The sequence below is a fragment of the Suillus clintonianus genome (genome assembly GCF_016758775.1).
Source record: "Suillus clintonianus strain FC179 chromosome Unknown DEU56scaffold_6, whole genome shotgun sequence".
Classification (NCBI taxonomy): Eukaryota; Fungi; Basidiomycota; class Agaricomycetes; order Boletales; family Suillaceae; genus Suillus; species Suillus clintonianus.
Window position 1 is genome coordinate 286,338 of NW_024539230.1, and position 23,059 is coordinate 309,396.

The window sequence follows — 23,059 nt, forward strand, 5'->3', positions numbered from 1 at the left end:
TTGAAAAACACGCACTGCAATCTCATATGCAACACACTGTAATCAATATTCAAGTTGTGGTGCCGGGAGGAGGCGATGCTTTCCTGGAAGTAGCCGCCGGACTTATCAATTGTCCACTGATGAGTACTGAGTCCTGGATCGAGCTCGTGTCCGTGTCCCCCGGGTGATTCAGAGAGGGTATATCATTCTAGATTTGGGAAAGCGCAGATCCTACTCTCATATTTTGTCCTCTTATGTAGCGAAACGAAATATGACAAGTGCATATTGCCGTCGTGCGGGCTCCGCGACAAGATCCAGCACCATAATCGCGCTCGCAGTCGACATCTAGATCTCCCCATCATTCCTTTTTTCCCTGCCCACCCTTGATCACTATCTGGCGCTTTCGCAGGCGTTCGGCATTCATTTTCACTAGCTAGTACTGCTTTCCACTCCCATATCCTGAATTTCTTCGAAGTTTGTCGGAAATTTCTATTTTTGGTTGGCGGCCCTTAAAATGAATTGGAAGCCCTCAATTTGCCGGCGGCATTACAACTCGCTTGGAAGGCAACCCGAAAATTTTGGAAGCCGCTTGAAAGCATCACCAGGGGACTTCCAAGGCGGTCCCAAGACCATTCCAATTTACGAGCAGAATTTTAAAGATATTACCCTTGGAATGTCATTGCAAGTCACATATCAGTCACATGTCCTTCCAAGGCCTTAAAATCATTGCGTGTGCTTGAAATCAAATTTTTTTAATTGCAATACTATCCAAATACATAATATAATCGCTACTCTAATCAAACTTCGTTGGATCACTGAGCGTGCACAGAGGGTAGTATAGCGAAAAACGGCTCCTTGACGCAATCAAGGAGCCTAGCTGCGATTGCGCGACAATAGCTACATTAGACCGAAGTAGTAAAAACATCCCGCGAGAGCTAAACGACCCCGAAAAGCAACAAAACGAGTGCCGAGAGGAAAACAAACACCATGCAATGTTATAGACTCGATACCCGAACGAAACGGAGCTGGGCGCGGACCTTGTCGATGTGGCTTGCGAGGCTGGTTTGGGTCTCATGTAGCTCTGAGCGCAGCTCGAAGGAGGATCAAGACATTCACATCCTGCGAAGAGTGGGCAACGACATGGATCAGCATAGCTCGAGCTCAAAGGAGGATCAAGACACTCACATACTGCGAAGAGTGGGCAACGACTTGAGTCAGCATGGCTCGAGCTCGAAGGAGAAAGGCCAGGGTGCTCTGGGGGAGGTGCAGGGGTTCTGGGTTTGCGGGCGCGGCAGATGCGGGTGTGGGTGCAGAGGTGGTCGAGGCTTGTTGTGAATGCATGGGAGGGAGCAATTGGGGGAAGTGTGGTAGGTTTTGGGGCTATGGGGAAGGGGGATAGTCAGTATGTAGGAATAAAGAGAGTGGCGGGGACAGACCACTGGCACCGAGCGTGTTGTGAATGTCATTCATTGAAGAACTCAGGGAGTGCAGTTCTGCGCCAGTGTCACGGCTCTTCTGGAGTTCGCCTAGATGTTGGGAGGAAGAGAGGCGGATGCTGGGAGGAATAGAGGCGGATGTTGGGAGGAAGAGAGGCGGATGTTGGGAGGAAGAGAGGCGGATGTTGGGAGGAAGAGAGGCGGATGTTGGGATGGCCTCTACGTGGGCAGCAAGATGTGCGTCTTCATCTGTGAATACACACATGACGCGGGCAGCGACTTTGTGGTGGATGATGGTCTTGTTGTCTTCACCGATAATGTTGATACCGAATTCCTGCAGGGGGGTTGGATTCAGATGGGTCAGACGGAGGGAAATGGGGCAGACATACCACAGCTCGCGGCTGCCAGCGCTTCCACCGATACATGTTGCTTCAGGGAAATTCGTCGGCTGCGCAGGTGGAATAGTCTAAGGTTGTGATGTCGAGGGCATTGGGGGCAATGCACCATTCTGTTGAGAAGATTGCAGAGTGATAGCGGCGACGGGAATTCATTGGAACATGGTAGTCGGAATGTATTATAAGTGAATGAGAGTGGTTCAAAAACATTCCAAGTCAATGTACTAGTATTAATAATCAATTATATAATATGTTTGTTGCTGTTGTTGTTGTACTATTAATAATTTAAATGATTCAGAGAGCATTGACAATGCGATGATTTGTTGGACAAATGTCCGGTCAAATGATGTAAAATAGAGTGAATCGTGAATATACTACTAGGGTACATCGAAACTGTAATCATAGTATGCGTGATCGACGGGTAAACGAAACAGAAATCAGCTATCTCTTCGATCGGCCAGACCTTCGTACTGTCAGATCCTCGTCAGCAGCACCCGACAAATCCTCAGCACCAGCACCAGCCTTAGTTTTGCGCCTTGGCTTGGGTTTGGGTTTGGGCTTTTGAACGAGAGCACTAATATTAGGCTCGTCAATATGCATTCCCACAGGTGGCTGTGAGCCTTCATGGAGTGCATCTGTAGGTGGTAGCTCGCGGTCCTCTGACACATCAAGACCTTGCATAGCCGCAGATATACTGACAGTTGAAGGTGGGGCAGTGAGATCACCCCCCATTTCCATCGCGCGCTCAAAATCCTGTTCCCATGTATCGTGCGGACCTCTCTCGTCCCCTAAGTCTGAGCTGAGGAGAGTAGCTGCAGAGGGAGAAGTAGTGAAAAGGGAATTGTTGAAGAACGAGTAGATGCTAGCTGCCCAGGCACCGCCGGTCATCAAGGATTGACGATAGTAGTTGTGGTACTCCTTGTATGCGATTCGGGATTTTTCGCCTATCTCGACTAGCTCTTTGTCGCCGGAAAGAATAAATATAGCCTGTAACTTAGTTTAGTAAGTGCTCTGCGGTGTAAATTTGACAAACTTACAACAATCGCCGCTGCCGCGATGAGACCTGGAGTGATGGTACGTAGTTCCCATATCTTCGCTTTCGTTTTGGGTGTTGGAGGCGCATTGGCAGCCAGTGAGGATCGGCCGAAAAGTGATACTTTGAGGATCTATTGAGAAAATTGAGAATGTGCGAGTTAGAAGGGATAGGAGCCTACATAAACGAGCTTTGACGTTTTCAGAAAGTCGTCTCGGGACATATGGTCTGGACGAGGAAATAGCACCGGCGCAAACTTCGTGTATGCACCTTGAGGGTTAAGGAGCAAGGCGCGACATGCAGGCTCTGAATCCCGTGCATACCCTCGTATGAAGAACTTTGCGTCGAGACCAAAAATCGCGGCTGCGCACGACTTAACGTCTGAGACCATCTCAGCACGAACACTATTGATCCCTTTGACAAACTGGAAAGACAATCAGCAGGAGCAAGGTCGATTCGTACACTGATGTACTTACATGGGAACCGAAGTTTCTATGTGCCATCATGCTGTGGTCCGCTGGCAGAACGAAAAGAAAGAGTTCGGCTTTGACACCGTCCTGTACTGATATTGGAGAGAGCCACCGCTCTTTGCTTGTGAGGTCTATGTTGGGGGGTGGCGCACGCAAGGGGAAAATGGTGGTCTCGACCCAGAGGCAGTGCGTTACAGAAAACTTGCGTCCATAGTTCTTGATGGTATCTTCCTTGGCGGCGAGTGCAAGGTCCTTGTTGGTAAGTTTTGTCTTCCGACCTTTTGAAAGAGTGGCCTCGAGGAGAGAGTTCTTCTTCAGACTCTCCCGGTACTTTCCTCGCATGTCTAGAAGTAGCCTTTGCGCAATTTCGAGTGCCTAGTATTAGAGATGATTGATCAGCTACTGTCGTTCAATTCGTTCACAAAATAAAGACTTGCCTTACGAAGATCTTCAGCTGACGCATTGACAGGAGGTGCTGCAATTGCAGCACGAACACGCAGTAAATCTGAATCGTCATTGGACTGGTCACTGTCAGAATCTCCCGAGTCAGCGCTAGGGCTGCTATCTACGTTCTCAATATCTTGAGTGAAGTCTTCGCCTTGGGCTTGCTGAGGCATGGTGTTTGGACTCAGAGAATGTAGCAAAGAGCAAGCTGGAGACATCGTGATCAGTTGCGCACGCTTTAAATCGGCGCTGTTCGGGTAGCGTCAGACCCTGTGGATGTAATAAGGTGGAAGGATAACACGTACCCTTATCAGAAACATAATATAACCATCGTGTATCCACTTGGAAGTGAAATTAATGAACAGCCGACCTCGTGCTTCCAAGATCCCTGAGCAGTAGAAGAGAATAATGAAAATGGGAGATGTGTAGAGTACGTACCTTTGATGTAAATAACCTTGGACGCGAGCATGACAGCGGATGCGAAGAAATAGTGACCCAAAGATCCCCGAGTGGTGAGAAAGGGTGCGTTCAATGGGGGGAAGGGGTATGCGATGAAATGCGGGAGCTTGACTTGGGAGTGGTGGGAGCAGCGAAAGTGCAGAGAAGTATAAGGGGTGTCATATGCGATGAAATGCGGGAGCTTGACTTGGGAGTGGTGGGAGTAGCGAAAGTGCGGAGAAGGGGTATCATATGCGATGAAATGCGGGAGCTTGACTTGGGAGTGGTGGGAGCAGCGAAAGTGCGGAGAAGTCTAGGGGGGTGTCATATGCGATGAAATGCGGGAGCTTGACTTGAGAGTGGTGGGAGCAGTGAAAGTGCGGAGTGCAGGGAAGGGGTGTCATATGCAATGAAATGCAGGAGCTTGACTTGGGAGTGGTGGGAGCAGCGAAAGTGAGAAGGGTCCAGGGTGTCATATGCGATGAAATGCGGGAGCTTGACTTGGGAGTGGTGGGAGTAGCGAAAGTGCGGAGAAGGGGTATCATATGCGATGAAATGCGGGAGCTTGACTTGGGAGTGGTGGGAGCAGCGAAAGTGCAGAGAAGTCTGGGGGGGTGTCATATGCGATGAAATGCGGGAGCTTGACTTGAGAGTGGTGGGAGCAGCGAAAGTGAGAAGGGTCCAGGGTGTCATATGCGATGAAATGCGGGAGCTTGACTTGGGAGTGGTGGGAGTAGCGAAAGTGCGGAGAAGGGGTATCATATGCGATGAAATGCGGGAGCTTGACTTGGGAGTGGTGGGAGCAGCGAAAGTGCAGAGAAGTCTGGGGGGGTGTCATATGCGATGAAATGCGGGAGCTTGACTTGAGAGTGGTGGGAGCAGCGAAAGTGAGAAGGGTCCAGGGTGTCATATGCGATGAAATGTGGGAGCTTGACTTGGGAGTGGTGGGAGCAGCGAAAGTGCGGAGAAGGGGTACCATATGCGATGAAATGCGGGAGCTTCACTTGGGAGTCGTATGAGGATGGAGGGTGCCCTGGACAAGCAAATAGGTGTGTTATGAGCCAGGCGCACAACCAGGGCATATGCAATGAAACAAGGGTGCTTACTTGAGTATGGGGTCTGGACAAGCAAGTAGCCTGTATCCAATCCTCCAGGATTTGTTTGAGTAAGTGTCGTCGCAGATGACCTTCGATGCAAGCACGAAGCAGACGGCAGAGATGGTAACCTGAAGATCCCCGGGTGGTGAGAAAATGCGCGTTCGATTGCTGGAGAAGGACTTGAGCTGCAACGAAAGTGACAGACGAGTATGAGGAACTCTCAGGGCATTCCGAAAGGAAGAAGGTCAAGCTGGTATGATTGGGCTGTGAATTGCAGGAAGTGGAGGAGGACAAGGGTGGTAAAATACCTGCACATGAGAATGTCTTCATCCCGTGCTGGAGGAGGGAATGATTAGCTAAATAAGGTTCCTTTGGACACGAAGAAACATGTCAGTATCCACGTAGTCGACAAGAAAATAATCCCCATGGTTGTCGAAATCTGGGACAAGTAAAGCCCCGCGAATAATTGAGTGAAGAGTGATAAATTCAGACGAAGCTGCGGGCCGTGCACGTAGACGAGTTAGTCGCAGGTCTCGATCTAGGAGGCGCCGACGTGGTGAAGCATCCATGGGAAGAACCAAAGCGAGATCTAAGGTGCGCTCGCCGACAGTATGCTTGAACACGAACAATAACTTTACAAAGATATTTCTATCGTTGCCGTCCTTGTCCTGGGTGCGGATGAGAGCACAGTCGCGACGCTCGTGGCCATGAAAACTTGGACTGCATCGCAGATAGTCAGTGGCCAACTTCCAGGTAGTAGTAGATTCATATTGGACTTTGAGGTAGCGATGTTCATGAACCTTTTTTTTGAAAAGTGTCAGAGATTCAATAAACACTTCAGAGTGAAGGAAACTCACCTGGTCTTGCGGTGAAAGTTTCAACCACCTTATTCCGTCCGGTAATGGTATGTGGTGGGAGGGCAGGAAGTGATTCAGAAATGTCGCAAGCTTCTTCCTGAACTGGTCAAAGGCGCGATTTGACCTGTTGTCCTCCTCCACTTGCGCTAGGCTGGTAAGATTCCTAAGGGGTGAACCAATATGCAGGTGAGCTTCAAATGGCTCGTCGTCGTCGTCCTCTGCTTCGAGTTCTTCCCGTGAGAGTGTGAGTTTATGTCGTTCCTCATCAAGAAACACAATACGGCTGCGAATGAATTCCGCAACGAAGCTCTTATGATCGAGTTCAAGTATCTATATATATGCAAAGTTGAAGTTATTGACAGGAAGCAAACTTCTTCCAGAGTTGGCGATGACATACCTGACTAGCAATATCCTTACGATTGGTCTGCCGTAGATACCAACGCTTGATCAGTCCGTGCTGCTTCTTGTTCGGTCGAGTACTGAAGTTGCGGGCGGCACCTTTCGCGACGATGTCATCGAAGATGTGCTTTGAGGCGTGCATCTTCGGAAAGTTCCAATTCTTCGTCACATCTGGATCGGTCTCATCGATAATTGCCATGTACTCCTATATCATGTTTGAATAAATACTATTGTCAGTATACTACATTGACGTGAAGCAGAATCAACATAGCATACCTCTAAATGCGTCTGAAACTTCAGAACCTCAGCTTTTCCTGCTTCGATTGTGCTTGTTGTGTGCACGTCGAGTGACACGTACATGTCGATATGGAGGTAGCTGGCTATGCACCGTAGAAGCGCATAGCCAGCTTCGTCATCTGTGCGCGTCAGTACATTCTGGGCAGTATATAAGATTTGCTATTCGAATTAAATGTGAGTAGTTTGAACTGTTCGATCAATGTGCCATTGACATACCTTGGAAATGTCCCGAAGTTTGTTACCGTCACTGTAGGTAATGTTAGTAACTCGATCAAAATGATTCAAATTGCGCCAGCGTGTGAAGGCAGCAAACCTGTGGGCAATTAAAGAGCGTTTATTCATAATTAGTCTGATTCAGATAGCGAGCGTATTAGATAAATCAACTCACTGGTCGTCAATCTTCTTCTCCGCGTTGCGTCCCAGAGCTGCTGCATGTCGTTTGAGCTCGCCAAATAGATGTTTCCCCCATTCCCCTATATGATACACGTGGAGGTGGTCCTGCGAAATCGTTTCGTGAGGGTTGGAATTTGGGATCCGCCAGAAGACATTCTATAAGGAAAAAAGTCAGATTCAATCAACACTTATAGGATATAATGGGCACTAACCATAACTGGCCGCAGGCCCCGTTTTTTAATGCCTCTTCTCCAGCCTTTTTGTCCCTATTCCACAGTTCTACGCAAGCCTGTGCATCTTCGGGCGATCGGATTGGGTAAGTAGAGGCATTGTCATAGAGCTTATCCGATGGGACAAGGCATATAGGACAGGGGCAGTGACAATTCGTCCCCCGTATCAGCGCCATGACACATCTAGTATTGACCGATCAGAAAATTGTCGAGAGAATTAGTAGACAACGTACTGTTCTTCATAGTCAGCAGATAAGAGCAAAATGAAGGCATACAACCACCTAACGATACCATCATAACAGAGATATGCATACCCTGTCTGGGCGTAGAGTATTATGGTCTCGAGTAGCTTGAGAAACCCCTCGTGCCATACAATTCGTTTGAGGTTCACGTACGTCAGTTTGCCGTCTTCTTCAGAATCTTCGGGAACCTATGCAAAAGAGTCACAGAAGCAATGAGACTTTCAGTTAGATTTAATAAATACGTACTATCGGCAGCCAACCAACCATCCGCCCACCACCAAGCCCGTCAGTATTTCGGATGTGAATGGGTAAGTTCCCACATCGAGCGAAGACCGGGTAAGCTTTGACCGTGCCCGCGGAGGAAAGGTGTGTCTTATCTGCGTACAATATGAATGCAAATGGGACTCCATTTTCAGGTAAAGACGACTATAATACAAAATGAAAGTAAGGGTTTTGAACGACAGTACAAAAAAATAAGTCATACTTGGACGTTCCACCAACGATCCGCAGTCCAAGGTTCATGAAAGAAACGCTCGAAATGTGTCCCGTCGTGTTTATATAACCGCTGTGCATCCCAAACGAAGTGCGGCGCCAGTAATGGGTCCTGTAATAAGTCCAAGGCCCAGTCCCACAATGGGCGTGTATATACATCAAATGGGAGGTCCTCCCGTTTATGCCGGACAGTGATAGTATGTTTTTTGAACTGTAAAAATATTGGTAGCTACAAAAGGGAAACGTGATGTTCTCCTCTTACAGGTGTCATCTGACCAGCCGCCCTGTCCCAGGCAGAAGAAACATCACGGTGGGACTTGAACGTGAGTTTTGCTTGACCGTCAGCGATTCTCCAGATGAGCCGCAACAGCTCATCCATGTGGTCCGTGTTCAGGGCGGCATTGTGTGCAAGTTCTGCAAACTCGAAGTCTGCACGACAGCTGAATGGCTGCCAGGGTTCTTCGTCGACCATGGGCGGTTGTTGGTCTTGCTTGCGTCCAAATGCAGAGAAAGTCTCTATAGAGGTTGCGCGGCCAGAATGTGGATGATACTCCGTCTTGAATGTATCAAGATCAGAGTGAACTGAAGGTACCGCTGCAAGCGAGGACAGAGTAGGTGGTGTGGGACCGTGAGATGCCATGCTGGAATCTGAATCTGCACCTGAATTGCGAAAACATTGAATGAGTATAAACGCATCATGAATAGTCAAAATACATACGCTGTCGTGAGTCTCCACCAACACTCATTGCATCAACCATATCTGATCCCGTTTCAAACGACGGGCCTGCGATAAAGTCATCGGGCACATTCTCTGTGTGATCCTGGAGTGGGTCTGACACGACATGTGAACTAGTATTAGTTTGTCCCTTGAGAAGGCGCTTTCTCTTTCGACGTGCCTCTGATGATTGTGTGATATTAGTCTGCTCGTCAATATGAGGATAATTCACAACATACCTTTCTTTCTGATTTGCTCCTCCACCGCCTGCGCTGCGAGCGCTGCAAAGTCATCGTCATCCTTCTTCTTCTCTCGTTTCCTCAAACAGCTTTGTTCGTGAGACCGTATGCCACGGGACGAGTACGGCTTGTTGCAGTATTGACAGTGAATCTGGTTGTTGGATTCAGACGTTGAGGGTAATACATACTTGCGTCCCCCATTTGCGCTTCTGTTCGGCGCCATACAGGAATATTACAGGGAGAATATGAGACAGAAAGGCCCGAAGACGTGGGAGGAGGCAATACTGAGTAGAGAGGCGACGATAACAAGTCAGATTTGAATCATCAAATGTTATCATATTCAGATCCAAATCCCTACCGGCAACTTCCGAACTCAGTTTGAATCATTGATGTGTGCCCGCTTGGAAGCAACTTGGAAGTGCCAAAAATATACTATAGTCCTTGTAAGTGACGACACTGACGAGGTGATTACTTGCAAGGACCTTAAAATAAGTCACACCCCCTGGGAATACGGATGCAATATAGTTGTCAGGCACCTAAATAATGTCCCAATATGGATCACTTGCAAGGCACCCCTGGAGATTTCCGACATTCTCCTTGCAATCGACTCAGATCATCAGTGTTCGGGGGACTCAGGTGATTAATGCTTCTACACATGACGAGTATGTTACTCTTTGCAATATCTCACTCAACTCTGCTTCAAATCATATTCTGTTCAACCAGATCCTTGTTCAGGTGTGACAAAGTCTGCTTGTCACCAAGCCGAGTCTGCCGTAGCGGTGTTTTAAACACTCGTCAGCTATAATACTCAGGCTATGTACTGGATGCCGAGCGGAGCTTGTGTTCGGCGGATGCTGGTATTGTGTTACTATTGTGTTACATTGTGTGACTGTCCGAACCATTGAACCGATAGTATTAAATAAAATAATGCAGAAGCATTAATGTGGTCGCCGAGAGCCAGTCTGTGGGGGCAAATAGAGTTTGCACATAAAAAAATGCGCGTCATAGGAACATCCAGGGTGCCCATGCGACGTATTAAGTACCACAAGCGGTGTCTGAGTTTAATTTAAAATCTCCGCTGCGGCAGCACCGGCAGGTGACAGTGTTGTTTTGAACGATGCACGAGATAACAATGTGATGGCAAGATTACCTGCAGGAAAAAGAGTGTCCCCCACAGGGCCCCACTCAATATTCAGGGAAAGCGCTGATCCTAGAAATCTTTACTGCTAGCGAAACGACAACTGTATCATGACATCGCCGTCGTGAACGTAAGTACTATTATACTAATACCCGCGGATTGTCGGGCGCGTCCACGACAAAATCTAGCGCCAGAATCCTCGCAGTCGATATCTCTCCCACCCCATCATTCCTCTTTTTCCCTGCCCACCATTGATCACTACCTGGCACTTTCGCAGGCGTTCGGCATTCATTTTCACCAGTACTGCTTCCCTCTGCCAAATCCTGGATTCAAACTTCTTCCTCTTCTTCTTCCGAGTCGTTCGGGGACCCGCATTTCTCACTCCTCGGAGCCGATGGATGGGAATGTCACTGTACTGTAGAAATACGCACTTACTGATCCGGGTGTGACCCTATCGATTGTTCTATCCACAGGGTCAGAACAATCGACAGGGTCACACCCAGATCAGTAAGTGCGTATTTCTAGAAGTTCCGCAGGTCCCAGACACGTAGTAAGTCCAACATGTTCCACACGTAACATTGTCATATTCAGTGCAGGAAAAGGTTCATGAGTATCGCGAGCGCGAAACCCAAATGAAAACTGTTTCCCCGGGCCCAGGCATATGCTGTGCGGAATTATACCTGCAGGTTATTGTGCTTCTATCTACTGCCGCCCGCCATGTTCGATGATAACTGAACCTTAACCAACTTATAGCAGAACGAGACTCAACACTCGTTCGAGACACAAGGCGCAGGTTTATATCGGTACCTTTCAAACATCTTACGTTCACCAAATGGCGTAGCGAAATGAATTCTCATGTCCCTGTCCCGATACCTCAAGGCGTGCCAGAGCCACGCATGATCTTTTGTACGCTCATTGGGCTACCCCTCCCTCAATCACATCAAAATCACCTTGATTCGAGCTACTCGAGGACACAAGCAACCGGCTCCACATTGGTGGGTACACTAGCTTGTGCATGGCCTTGTTGGAAGGTCTTGCTGCATATAAAGCTCAGACTCTTGGCGTATCAAGTATGTAGTCACAAGCTCTGGTTGCCAAAGTCCTCTCATCAGCATAATCGATTCTCTCTGCTACCACGAGCGCGAGAACATGTCTGTCCTCCCTGTCAGTGTGAGCTGACTATCATGCTGGTCATCTGTCTGTCACTAATGATAGTACCGCATTCCATAGGCCACTTACAGCACTCCTACCACACCCGCACCCGCGCCTGCGCCCACACCTGCATTCACACCCGCTAATGTTGGGAACACCGTCTGCTTGTGGGACGACGGCTCCGGAAACCATTGCGGCGCAAATATTAATCTATCTGACCTTCGGATACACCTGCGGACGCACGGAGTAAAGGGGCCGGCAAAATCCGTCGTGTCTTGCGCATGGGATGATTGCGGCAGAGACCCCATGAAAAAGGAGAGCATAATTCGACATGTCAAGGAGGTCCACTTGCGGGTAAAACACCGGTGCGGCCAGTGCGGCGCGTCCTTCTCGCGCCAATCGACACGAAACACTCATCTCCAATCACATACATCCTAGTAGCGAATACTTTCCTTTCGTGGACAATTTTAGCTATACTTCTTAGAATCGCGCTTCCATTCGCCAATCTTTCCTTTCTGATTTCAGGGTACCATAGCTTCGTGTTCTCTATTACGTAGCGAGGCACGAGCGCAGGATTAGAGTATTGTCTTTAGGCGAGCGGAAGACGCTGACAGCGTCTCTTGTTTCTGCTCCCCCACTACGCTCGTAGACAATTCTATTCGAGCTCTTTCTTTTCCCCACCCCCCACTCCCTTAGCATCACAGTGTTTGACCCCAACACACCATGACGCGCCTCGCATTATGCTAACAAACCAACTGCGTAGTCCTGATCAGCATAATCTCCTTTTGAGACATCTTGTGCGAGGCTGTAGACACATGAGGCGATGGTGGTGTACCGTGTCACTCGCAGGTGGGAAGCAGGCTGGCGTAGGATAGATGGACCTCGGTGACCGGTCTACAAATTGCAATGCAACGTCCTCTGAATCACAAGGGACCTCAGTCACGAAAGCAGGAATCAAACCAACAACAATATTATCCGGTGCGATTAATGCCTGCGCATCAGGTAATAGGAACGGTTTTAGAGAGCGCGTTTGGGATGTGTTTGCCTGCTCGCGTAGAATTCGCTGAGAGCGATCTGGGGACACGACTCGGGTATGACAGTTTGGTATTGCCGATGTGGCTTGTAAGGGATATGAATTGCGCACGATGCGTGCGTATAAATTAAAGGCAACACGTGTAAATTCGGCCTTATGACTTGTGAGAGGTAGGCGCCACACGGATGACTGGCTACAGGGTAGTAGAACTTGAAGTACACGCGTCTAAGACACGTAACACGTCAATCAACGCGTTTGACAAGCCGGACAACGGCAATCAGAAAGCTCGGATATTGCCAGGTCATCGAAGGAATGACTGACTCTCTGCCTGGAATCTGTATTAATATACCTAGGCAAACCAGAATTGAAACTTTGAAAGAGCTGAGTCTGGTTAGATGATTCACTGACAAAGCTCGTTCACCTTATTGGGTTTGCGATGACCTCACCTACTCTCGAAAGCCTGTTATTTGCGCCTGATGAGGTATAAAATTTCTATCACATAGCTCTATTACAGTTTGAGGTATTGTTTGAGACGCTGGCGTATCAATCTTCGGAGGAAGGCTGAGAAGTAGTTCTCGGTTCCGGGGAAGGAGCGGCGTTAAGAGGATCAGCCAAGTAATTGCGGAAGAACTCTCTCCAGTTCGCCTTCGAGGGCACGAAATGGCCTATCTAGGGTGTCAGAAAACGAGTCACAGAGCATGGCGTAATCAGCTGACCGCCATCATGCTCCTTCAATCTCTTGTCCTGTGACAGATCAAGCAGAGCCTTTGACCGCTCCTCAATAACGATGACATCGTTTCGACCGAGAATGTGCAGGGTGGGTGTGGAATACGATGTCCCAAAAATGTCTGCACTGAGAGACCCGGGTGCCTTGAAGCCTGAGACGGCTACACAGAATTTGCTATGTCAAGGGTCAGTACTTGTATCTCTTTGGTAGGAAATTGCGCACAAAGGTGGGTGAGGAGCCTCTCCGTCGATGAGAAAAGGAGGATATAGATGAGGCCGCTCTAGCTAAAGAAGTAAAATGCCTCATCATGAGTCATACTGGCCCAAATAAATTGCGGATGTGCGTACGAGGGCGGCAAGCAGAGCAGCCATAGCTGCTCCTTGACTTTGATTTTCCGATAAGCCAAACGACGTTCAAGAAGGCCAGTAAAGGATTACCTGAAACCAAACACACCCTACGACCAGTTTACCTCAGCTCAATGTGATGATGTGCGCCGGACATGCTCACATCATACCGGTCACGCTGAAGAATATCTCTGAGAATGAGTAAAGACTCTTCTAACCCGTGGGCAACAGTTTTCTCTGGGTTGGATTTCCACCACGCTCGAGGTGCGGTCAAAGGATCAGAGGATTTCACGTCCGCCTCTGAAGCTCCGAGAGCTGCCAATGAAGCTGTAGACGAGGTGCCGTCGAGATCAACAGGAAGTAGGACGATTGGTCCGTCCACGAATACTATATACGTCTGATAAGCTGTACAGCGGAATAGTTGCATGGATTCCAAGCGTACCCATTTCAATTCCTTTTCCCATCGATTTCCTCAAGGCCCCAAGCTGCGAGGAATCAGCCTGTAAAAGAATATAGGGTGCCCAAACGGAACTTACGCGTTTACTGAATATACTAGCATTCTGCGAGTGTCTGAGGAAGTGGATCAGTCACCCATGCATGCTGCTGGTGATTCGTGAATTATTTGAATAAACTGGTACTTGCCCATGCAGCATCAGCACCTTCTTTGGAGCAGCCATCACGGTCTCTGCTCGCCTCTAGTCTCCCCTAATCAGACCTGTATGATGACAGTCGTCCCTTCTACGTTATATACAGGCTTACCTGTAACTCGAACGTTCGGGCTCAGGTGTGTGTACTAATTAGTAAGTACTACTGCCAGTGTGCTTACCACGATTGGCTCACGTGACACAAATTTTTCGGGCCGTGCTGCCAGTGACATCACGGTTCGTCGTCCACAGTGTGCAAGGCTCGTGGGCAGAACAGGCCAACAGAATGCACCGTAATACTGAGCAGAACAGGTTGTCGCCCATTTTCTCTAAGCACTAAGACAGATTTTGATTTCAAACCTGGACTTCACACTGTCTTGACGGTGACCCGAATATGGGTCGGGCCGTTCAGGGTCGTTTCCGTCTGCTAACCATAAACCAAACCAAGTCATAACTCACACACCCTTCATTTGCCAGAACACCGATGTACGCCCTTGAAACCCTCTGTATCTACAATAAATTCCCCCCCGGATATACTGGCTCTTCTTAAATCACTCCGAATACCGATCTTGCGACGGTGAAACTTTCATCGTCTCAATGATCCCTCTCACTTTCTCATACACGGCGAACACAATCGCCTGTCCAGGAGCCACTCGCAAAACCCGAGGCGTAATCCCCTTGTAGAACGACCGGACGCCTTCCTGCTTCCACATTTCCTTTGCGATCGCAGCAATTCGCTGGAACGCCGAGGTTCCTGGTTCATACGTGGCCTTTTGCAATCCTATCGATGTCATGGATTACTTGGTTGCAGGCAATCCCTGTGAGATGCACTTACGAGTTTTGATCGTGTCTATCGGGGCGTTCGAAAAGGGTCCCATGGCACCTGATATAAGTCCAATGATCATGTGTTGGTATGAAGGTAAGTCCTTCAAATCCGGCTGGTATGTGTGCGCCAATTTCTTAAGTTCCTGATACGCAGTGAAATTCGCGCCTATATCCACCTTGTCCATAAGTCTTGTATCAATGGAAGATCTCGGAAAACTGGCCTTGATTAGTAGCTTGTCGCAAAGCAGTGAGCGATACTCCTCTATAGAGGGCCGAGAAACCTTCTTCGCGTATAATCGTGTAGACCGCATGACCTGCATTACGATATCTCGGAGCTTCCAGTGGATCAGCAAGCGAGTGTTGTTGCGCCTGCAGACGGATCTTCACCACTTCCATCGGACAGACGACTGCGACCGCCTCGGTCGTCCCAGCGGCGAGCCCAGCTAAGCCGAGAAGTCAATTTCCACTCCGCAATAACATTGAATGATATACCGATGAAGATATTCCCCACCCTGGTATTTCCTGTCGATTTATCCGCTAACCATTCCTTGTAAGTTTCAAAGCTAGCAAATCGAATGGCCATCTTTGGGACTATTCCAGATAGGACAGCGCCGAGGCCCTTGTATAATGCCAATGGCGTCTCGCGTCTGACGATCATTAGACCTGTCGCCACAAACCCTCGTGGTTTGGTCTGGCGGGGGTTAGTTGACGACCGCCGCACGACATTGTTCGTGACATACCCCAGGGGCCATCCCGGATTTGGAGAGTTGCATCCGCACCTTTATGGTGTCGAGCGGTTGGCAACAGAGCTGTGGGCCTTGGTTGATACATGGAGTGCACGACATCGAACATGTGTACTTACCGCCTCCATCGCGCCCGCGATGCCTCCAGCCGTAATATGCGTAGCGAAGCCTACCGGCTTCTTGTCTCCATTCCTTGACATGATTCTAGTGCGTCCGGGCGTCTGAAGGGTTGGTTGGGGTATTAGATACCAACGGATGAAAAGCTGGGCAAAGTAGAATGAGGGCCCCCCTCACATACAGCCGATGAAATGTATGACTTGGGCGGATTTAACATGTGAATATTTGATTTTTGGCTTACCATTTCCGGACCTTCCCGCGTTAGCACCGACCCTAGCACTTCGAAGCTCATGCTGTCCTTGAATCATCGATGAGCCCACGAGAGTCACAAGGTGCATTCACTCTATGCCTGCCCCGCTCTTTATCCGCTCAACGCGTTGAACCGGACAACGGTATGCGCACACGTAGTTACAATCCTGGGCGGCACCACCGGCACATAACTGAATCGGAGTCCAACCCGACACACAGGCACCCAACGGGTTGCAGAATCAGATGAATGATATGGCAGTTCCTTGAAAACAAACGAGAGTCTATTGTGGATCCGAATGTGAAGCAGATGCATAATGGATGCCAAGGTTTCCGATGGAGAACCACAAGAAGGCGAGATGCGATGAAAAGAAATGCGACTACTAAGGTATTTAGGTAATTGCTGGGGTATAAGACCCGAGGCCAAATGCCGCGTGCTCTATTATCCGCGTTAACTGTCGTCCGCGAGTGTATTGCCTTCGTTCGGTCGCACTTTCTCTGTGGCAATAGGCGCCGGGCGGCCGTCATCTTTTAGCAAAGGCGTCAAATGTGACAAAGCCAACACAGGGGTCGTAGGCAGTGGCGTATTTGGCGGACTAGTCCGTGGTGTTTCCTCGCCTGATATTTTAGGTTCTTCGTCAGCTGGAAACTCGTTTGGTGCGTGAAGGGACTCGAGGTCATCATCGTGAACTATGCAGAAAGGGCCTTTAAACAGCTTGTGCTGGGCGTATGCGAATGCAGGTCTGTTCATGTCCCGTGCCAATATGTCAGACTTACAGTGAAAGACATAGGAAACTGATGACATACGTCAATGCAATGGAGAGGGCGATCATAACCAATGTGCTCGTGGGCGGAAAGTACCCATTATTCGTAGTGTCCTGCAATCTGGTTAAATCGTGGTCCTTTTCGAATGAATCCAAGGTGAGTACACACCACGATGTGATACCTATTTCTGTCAATCAAATATCTGAGGCCCCGACTCATGCCAGATTGCTGATTAACAGCCAAGTCAGTTCCCAGGGCGCAAAAGAAAGTCCCGACGGATGCCGATCCCAAAAGCTATTTTTATTTAGTCAGGATGCAGGAAAACCATCAGGGATAAAATTAACTCTCACCAGTCCAGCTCGCTGTTTCCAAATGACAAGAATTGCACTCGCAAGAGCGCAGAATGCAATGAGTAGCCAATTGACGAAGAAGGCAGCAGGGTCGGGTATCAACAGAAGCTTGCGTAGTAAAACTATCCGTATCCCGATGGCGAGGCCACCCTGTATGCCTAACTGCAGGACCCCTGCCATGCGACCCACTTCCAAAAGCCCGAAGAGAAAGCCCAAACAAAAAAGTACCAGAACTAGAACTGTCAAGGTGATGTCCGAAATACCAACATTGTCTAACGTATTAACAAAAACAGACCACGCTGTAGACGAGTTAGTAAATTTATGCATGAATTGGTGGTCGCTACTTACATGTAACAACAACAGATAGGCCTATGGCTGTAGCGGTGGTGAGGCGCCAGCCCCGAAAGCCGGCCAGCATGAACGGAACGCCAACCGTGAACGAGAATGCAATCCACAAGACAGCAGGCAATGAGAATCCACTACCGCTGCCATCGGTTGCGAGTCCTTGAGGAATTTCATTCCCAGTGAGTGGGCTGTAAACCACAACTGTCCCGTTGGTGTCGGTGATAATGACATTGGGATCTTGGAGACGTTGAAGTTGCTGAGTAGCCGTAGAATACGTGGTTTGTGCCATAGCTCCCTGTAGCAAGCTGCTTGCGAGAACGGCGAAGGCTAGGAATGATACGAGTAGTTGGCGACATTTGCAGCGCGTTGAAACCACCATGGGTCTCCTGCTTAGGCCAACAGTGACAGTTTAAAGAAAGACTAATTATAATTCAAGACAAATGTCTTAATGGAGAGGCCTGAGCTAGAAGGCAGGCCAAGAAAATTTAAAGGAGCGACGATCACAAAAGAGTGGAGATCAGCGTCTTGAGGCGCTTTTCTAGTAAGACGAAGACGAAAACGATGGAACGAAGAAAAAGACTGTTGCAGTCGTACCTACCGAAGTTCCAGGCCAGTTGCCGCTGCTCACTGATCCGGTGCCCGAAATCAGGGTTTGTGCACTTAAAATAGAATTTGAAGAAGCCTTGGTTGTTATGTAAGTACTCTATAGGCAATTGCTTATCACTACCACCACCCTAACGACAACCGCAGTCACCTCAGAACGCACTTCACGTTCTTGTCTGATATAGAATGACTCCGAAAATAATGTATTGGAGTTGACAGGGAGCCCCGCGACGACGAAGATGCTTATCCTCGCAGTACTTGCATAATTTCTGTTATCTGATAGGAAGGGGAATGTACGTGTTTGCTACTCGCAAAAACCCTCCTCCACACTCCGTGGGAGTCGGGTTTCCTCCGAGTTGCTGGTAAATTCATTTCGAAAACTGTAGTTCACGCGCACGACTCGACCTCCGAATTTCATGGGAGCTTCCATGTGCATTCGCCTCGCCGAAGAACAAAAGCACATGAAAAGGCAGGCAGGTGCATGCCTTCATAGGCGCCCATGACCGTAAACAGCTAAACGCCTTGCTTGAAATAAAAGCCTTGTCAATGTCAAGCCAATTCGCTACTGGGCAACTACTTACTTTCTAGCATAAAGTGTCTGGCAGCAGCAGGCTGGCAAGTACTACCAAAGACACCGCCCAGATAAAATCCAATCGACGGGAGAGCTGCAACAACATTCTTATCAGGGGCAGGACTCCGCGTACGGCACTAAGTCCAACATAGGTGATAGAATGTCTTTACATCTACCACATGTAAGGACGACGAAGCGCTTGATCCCGCGGAACCAATTCGCGTCGACTCCATGTGCGCGCTCCACTCGAGTCCCTTTTATGTTCCACTCACTTGGAAATCCAACCCACGGTGTACCCCCACCTCTGAATCGCAGCATCTGTTTCGTTGGCGACATTCTTGCCAAGTCTTTTCCCTATACAGAGTAGGTGAGTCTCGGGAGGACCCCTGATAATGCCTTTGGAACCCGGGTTGGCGGAGGCCCCAACTTGTCCGGATGGATTTTGTCCAATTTTGTCCAGATCCCGTCCTAGGTTACCCATGAGCGCAAAATTTGTCCGGATTCCAACCCAGGTTATAAAATTTTTCAAAAACGCGTTTTTTGCGTGTTGGAGTAGCTAGGATCATGTAGCGCAGCTAGGGAAACACGGAAATACTAGTATTCCTCCTCCCCCTCATCATGATCCCCTTGCAAGACCGTCTGATTTACTACTCGCTTGCGGAAAAGTTTTGCTGCTTCGGTAAGTCGAGGAGATGCGTGATGTAGCATTTCGAATGCGGAGACGTCAGCTGGTACAAGTTCAGGTCCCGAAGGTGTCACCTTAGGTGGCCTCGGAGTGAGTTGAACAAAAAGTATGTTTGTTTTTTTCACTTAAATTTGCATGTCAGGCCAATCTGTCTGTATCGGCCTCGGACCGTCGGACAACACACTCCGAATCATAACATTAGTATTGAGCAGTTTTGCGGCAGATTGTAAAAAGTGTGGTTCGAACTCCAGAGCGCAGCACCTGGGCGGCCTAGCAAGCAATCACACATCCCACGCATGAGCTAGCTCGCTCGGTTGGGTTTGGCCGCTGAAGTCAGCCGCGGTCGGAGCTCACCAGCATTAGGGTAAGCGGATCAATCCTTCAGCGTCCAGCCCGAGCTAAAAGCTCGGACTCAGCCCAACCTACTGAGCCTTCGCGTTAGATCGCCTTCGTTAATCCAACAGTCGAAGTTGGACCATCAGAATCCCGGCAAATATAAGTATCCACTTGTCCCATCCACGTACTTCAAGGCTGCCATCAAATGTAGGAACTCGGAGCCTATGCCTGAAAACGACGAGGCTCGTCAGTTCCATAAATGGTCTGAAGGTGATGATCGTGGTAATCACATCCTCTCCATTATCATCATAGTAGTCACTGAGGTAGACAATAAATAACGGCATAATCGATCTAGACGCAGACATACACACTAGTGTCCCTCTTTGGTTTTGACTCGGTCGACTTCCAAAACACCGGATATGGACACTGCACATCGAGAGGCTTATTCCACCACAGAGCATAGGTCAGGAAATTGAGAACCGCAAAGGCGAGCGTCCCTGTTTCCAGCTGGGTGGTTTCGAGGTGATAAATCGCGCGGGTGATGAGCTGCAGGATGAACCAGGCTACCTGAAGGATGATCAATCCTTTCGATATCACATTGCCTTTGCTCTTGTCGCAGATCTGCTTTGCCGTTAGGGTAGGGGCATCAATAAACCCTTTACGTATCATGTTGAGAACCTCGTCAGGCAGTAGTGTACTGTAGGGTTCCCCATCTACATAAAGCATAAAGCCGCCCATCAGCACAAAGAAGCTGTGGGTCTGAGTCCACGCGTAATCTAAGGATCCACATCAGTCAAAACGTTTGGAAGAGCGCGAACGCAGCTTACCTTCGGATTGAACTGAAAAGTAAGCTTGAAATAACTTTTTGACTGGCTTCGCAAGAAGACGAGTTCCCCCATATCTTGAAGCGGACACTGGAGTAATATGAACTGCCGAAGAAACACCAGTACAGACGGTTCCTTCAGAAGGCGCATCGAGAAGCCGGGCTCTATCATGATCTTCAGAAGCAGCAACTTGCTCCGCAGGCACTTCAGCCAACTCATGATCTAAGGACGTGCATGGTGAGTTGTCCGAAGAACATGTCCAGTCTCAGAAAGCACGACTTACTTTCAGATTGATTCTGCGGCCGAGGAACATTGAAACACCCTGATTCCTTGAACTGTTTCGTAACATTACGAGCGCTGATCCACTGGCGCATAGCCCACACTACGACCAGTTCAGGAGCAATTAGTGCCACTATCATGGTGCCAAGTCGCCTCCGTAGGATACGAAATGGGCTGTCCTTAGGACTCGGGATATTTGGATGGATAGCGCTATATATACATGCGAAAAGAGTGAGAACGGAGCTCGAAATGATGTTCCACAGGGTTCTATTCGTGAATGATGGTGTTTCAAAATACTCGCTGGTAGTAGTTGCATTGGTAGTAGGTGCGGCTTGGACCACTCCAACGAGGTAGAGGATCATGCATAGAAGTAAGCGCATTATTGGATGTCACTTTGGGGTGGAGATATTGCGGTTTGTATGTCCTGCTCACTATGGGTATTTAACCTGCTGGCGGGCATCAATGAGGCCCTGACAGCAAGCTTTCCTGGTGTTTGCAGCATGACAAGCGCAAGGGAAGTATCGTGCATCAGTAGCATTGCAATTTGCTGCGCGACCGAAAGACACATACAATACAGTCATATCAACACGATCGACGATCGACTCGCCGCCTATGACACTGCATGCAGTCTCTACACGTTCCCGACCCATCTTCGAGTGGCACAGTTGTAGTGGAGCATCAAGAGTCATCTGTTGCTGATCTTCTGATGTACCATAGACGCCGACGCCGACGACCTCGCAGCTCGTAAGAAGCTGTAGACATTGCGAGGGCAAGTAGCATGCTGCCCGGCCATCAAGGAAGAGGAGCAGCATTATATACCAACGATTGACACACGATCAGAGAGTAGTAGGAATGTAAACCCGCATTGAGCATGAATCTGGCGCCGCACCGTTCGTGAGGTGTCTTTCTCGTATCATATATGGAGGGACAATGTACTGGAGTCAGATAAATATATATTGACTCAGGACCAACTCAGTTGAGCTCACTGAATCGCTTACAAACATCCCTGCTACTTTTGCGCAATGTTTTTGGGAAAGCGTACCGTCCACCTGATGCCAGTAATAGTCTCTGACAGTCAAGCGACATGGACCGTGATGTAGGCGTCTGCTATGTGTTGCTGCGACTCTCCAGCGCATCCTGACGATGTGACTGACAGAAAGGGTGTTGTGTGTTTGACGGTTTGATCCAGGAAATCCGTCTTGCGCCGCGTCAGAAAACGTTTATGGAAGTCCAAACATGGTACTACGCGCCCGTTTATGTGATCAAAACAGTCTCAGCGTGCTGGTAGCATCGAGTTTTGACGGGTTGCTCTTGTACATCACCTTGGTTGCATTCTTGCAGTTGTAGGTTAAGAAATTGTGTCAAAAGGGCTGATTGATCATGCTTTGAAAGCGCCCTGGAGCTATCGTTAGATGCCAACAATAATTCGTATGGAGCGTCGATGAAGCGCATGTCTGCAGGAAACGTCGAAACAAAACATCCGCGCTTATTCATCCGGCACATCCTCGGCTGAGCTGCTATACAAGTCGGGCTCAGTCACAGTCTCTCCTTGGGCAATTAAAGCTGAAGGAACATGACCTTGTGAGTCAATCCACGAGGCAATGAAGCGATGGGCATGAATAGCTTGTTAATCGTAATATAAGAACGTTACGCGAGGCGAGCCCGAGGTGAATTACACCGCATCTATGCCGTGCAGATGCAGGAAACTGCCACGATGATGACCCTCGAATGGCCCAAAAAGATGTAGCAGAAGGGCAGCAGCCGTGTCACGACCCTTTGCGGAAAACAGCCTGGGCAGCCTCTGCCAGCGCAAGTTCCTTCGCTTCCTCCTCAGCCTGTGAGAAGCGTCAGAAAAAGGACAAGATCATTTGTAAAATGTGGAAGCTTGCATTGGTTTGCTCGCGCTGCTTTGCTTCAGCTTCTTTCAATGCCATAAACTACGATAGTCAATGTCAGTTGCCTTATGCTCATCAGCCAGTACTGAAGTGTTCTCACCTCTGCACAAATTGCGTCAGAAACTTTGGGCGAAATTGGTGGTATACATCATCTCACCTCTCCCTTTGGCTAGTGTTTCGCGGTGCACAGCATAGCCCATGAATAACCCATACACGCTTAGTGCAGCCAGTCCACTGACGAAAGTGCGGTGCAGGACATCTGTTATCATCATCTTGCCCAT

General features: G+C 48.9%; 8 protein-coding genes across 8 annotated transcripts; 1 reads left to right on the forward strand and 7 right to left on the reverse strand.

The window, feature by feature from the left end:
- Positions 1-1,050: 1,050 nt before the first annotated feature.
- On the reverse strand, positions 1,051-4,957 carry DEU56DRAFT_955177 (uncharacterized protein; the record flags this gene model as incomplete). Its single annotated transcript, XM_041359222.1, has 12 exons — positions 1,051-1,098; positions 1,169-1,359; positions 1,416-1,881; positions 2,282-2,797; positions 2,848-2,976; positions 3,025-3,267; positions 3,320-3,688; positions 3,736-3,940; positions 3,993-4,006; positions 4,063-4,145; positions 4,196-4,471; positions 4,549-4,957. The coding sequence occupies 12 exons, from the start codon at positions 4,955-4,957 to the stop codon at positions 1,051-1,053; spliced, it is 2,949 nt and encodes a 982-aa protein (XP_041213716.1).
- Positions 4,958-5,648: 691 nt separating this feature from the next.
- DEU56DRAFT_907685 (uncharacterized protein) lies at positions 5,649-9,494 on the reverse strand (the record flags this gene model as incomplete). The annotated part of the gene is made up of 14 exons (XM_041356930.1): positions 5,649-6,092; positions 6,150-6,479; positions 6,547-6,753; positions 6,825-7,004; positions 7,062-7,158; positions 7,234-7,394; positions 7,447-7,651; positions 7,702-7,898; positions 7,957-8,136; positions 8,195-8,413; positions 8,465-8,862; positions 8,921-9,100; positions 9,157-9,283; positions 9,345-9,494. 14 exons carry the CDS (start codon positions 9,492-9,494, stop codon positions 5,649-5,651), a joined length of 3,075 nt encoding a protein of 1,024 aa, XP_041213717.1.
- Positions 9,495-11,443: 1,949 nt separating this feature from the next.
- On the forward strand, positions 11,444-11,884 carry DEU56DRAFT_751847 (uncharacterized protein; the record flags this gene model as incomplete). The annotated part of the gene is made up of 2 exons (XM_041349590.1): positions 11,444-11,464; positions 11,525-11,884. 2 exons carry the CDS (start codon positions 11,444-11,446, stop codon positions 11,882-11,884), a joined length of 381 nt encoding a protein of 126 aa, XP_041213718.1.
- Positions 11,885-12,853: 969 nt separating this feature from the next.
- Positions 12,854-14,327, reverse strand: DEU56DRAFT_773937 (serine hydrolase FSH). The gene is made up of 9 exons (XM_041351594.1): positions 14,193-14,327; positions 14,087-14,120; positions 13,993-14,035; positions 13,714-13,937; positions 13,644-13,660; positions 13,554-13,590; positions 13,429-13,490; positions 13,196-13,380; positions 12,854-13,144 (listed from the first exon to the last, which is right to left on the reverse strand). Exons 1-9 carry the CDS (start codon positions 14,225-14,227, stop codon positions 13,023-13,025), a joined length of 759 nt encoding a protein of 252 aa, XP_041213719.1. The 5' UTR covers positions 14,228-14,327; the 3' UTR covers positions 12,854-13,022.
- Positions 14,328-14,632: 305 nt separating this feature from the next.
- DEU56DRAFT_773945 (mitochondrial carrier domain-containing protein) lies at positions 14,633-16,078 on the reverse strand. Its single transcript, XM_041351595.1, has 6 exons — positions 15,882-16,078; positions 15,760-15,828; positions 15,512-15,710; positions 15,241-15,462; positions 15,030-15,185; positions 14,633-14,975 (listed from the first exon to the last, which is right to left on the reverse strand). The coding sequence occupies exons 1-6, from the start codon at positions 15,960-15,962 to the stop codon at positions 14,746-14,748; spliced, it is 957 nt and encodes a 318-aa protein (XP_041213720.1). The 5' UTR covers positions 15,963-16,078; the 3' UTR covers positions 14,633-14,745.
- Positions 16,079-16,229: 151 nt separating this feature from the next.
- Positions 16,230-18,206, reverse strand: DEU56DRAFT_474686 (uncharacterized protein). Its single transcript, XM_041346402.1, has 5 exons — positions 17,589-18,206; positions 17,241-17,539; positions 17,059-17,184; positions 16,933-17,003; positions 16,230-16,868 (listed from the first exon to the last, which is right to left on the reverse strand). The coding sequence occupies exons 1-5, from the start codon at positions 17,962-17,964 to the stop codon at positions 16,577-16,579; spliced, it is 1,164 nt and encodes a 387-aa protein (XP_041213721.1). The 5' UTR covers positions 17,965-18,206; the 3' UTR covers positions 16,230-16,576.
- Positions 18,207-19,548: 1,342 nt separating this feature from the next.
- Positions 19,549-21,700, reverse strand: DEU56DRAFT_474835 (uncharacterized protein). The gene is made up of 5 exons (XM_041346403.1): positions 20,888-21,700; positions 20,608-20,826; positions 20,148-20,556; positions 20,071-20,098; positions 19,549-20,008 (listed from the first exon to the last, which is right to left on the reverse strand). The coding sequence occupies exons 1-5, from the start codon at positions 21,261-21,263 to the stop codon at positions 20,003-20,005; spliced, it is 1,038 nt and encodes a 345-aa protein (XP_041213722.1). The 5' UTR covers positions 21,264-21,700; the 3' UTR covers positions 19,549-20,002.
- Positions 21,701-22,894: 1,194 nt separating this feature from the next.
- DEU56DRAFT_727160 (uncharacterized protein) lies at positions 22,895-23,059 on the reverse strand (the record flags this gene model as incomplete). The annotated part of the gene is made up of 1 exon (XM_041347967.1): positions 22,895-23,059. The coding sequence occupies one exon, from the start codon at positions 23,057-23,059 to the stop codon at positions 22,895-22,897; it is 165 nt and encodes a 54-aa protein (XP_041213723.1).

Excerpts from the sequence above, each read along its gene's own strand:
- DEU56DRAFT_773937 (XM_041351594.1), bottom strand. The coding sequence starts at position 14,227 with ATGGCTGCTCCAAAGAAGGTGCTGATGCTGCATGG. Across the intron at positions 14,036-14,086 it reads CTAGTATATTCAGTAAACGC|CTTGGGGCCTTGAGGAAATC; the intron begins GTAAGTTCCGTT and ends GATTCCTCGCAG. Across the intron at positions 13,145-13,195 it reads ATTGAAGGAGCATGATGGCG|GCCATTTCGTGCCCTCGAAG; the intron begins GTCAGCTGATTA and ends CACCCTAGATAG.
- DEU56DRAFT_773945 (XM_041351595.1), bottom strand. The coding sequence starts at position 15,962 with ATGTCAAGGAATGGAGACAAGAAGCCGGTAGGCTTCGCTACGCATATT. Across the intron at positions 15,829-15,881 it reads TCGCGGGCGCGATGGAGGCG|CTCTGTTGCCAACCGCTCGA; the intron begins GTAAGTACACAT and ends CAAGGCCCACAG. Across the intron at positions 15,711-15,759 it reads AATCCGGGATGGCCCCTGGG|ACCAAACCACGAGGGTTTGT; the intron begins GTATGTCACGAA and ends AACCCCCGCCAG.
- DEU56DRAFT_474686 (XM_041346402.1), bottom strand. The coding sequence starts at position 17,964 with ATGGTGGTTTCAACGCGCTGCAAATGTCGCCAACTACTCGTATCATTC. Across the intron at positions 17,540-17,588 it reads CCTATCTGTTGTTGTTACAT|CGTGGTCTGTTTTTGTTAAT; the intron begins GTAAGTAGCGAC and ends ACTCGTCTACAG. Across the intron at positions 17,004-17,058 it reads GAAATAGGTATCACATCGTG|GACACTACGAATAATGGGTA; the intron begins GTGTGTACTCAC and ends ACCAGATTGCAG.
- DEU56DRAFT_474835 (XM_041346403.1), bottom strand. The coding sequence starts at position 21,263 with ATGCGCTTACTTCTATGCATGATCCTCTACCTCGTTGGAGTGGTCCAA. Across the intron at positions 20,557-20,607 it reads CTTTTCAGTTCAATCCGAAG|ATTACGCGTGGACTCAGACC; the intron begins GTAAGCTGCGTT and ends GTGGATCCTTAG. Across the intron at positions 20,099-20,147 it reads CCAAAGAGGGACACTAGTGT|TGACTACTATGATGATAATG; the intron begins GTATGTCTGCGT and ends TGTCTACCTCAG.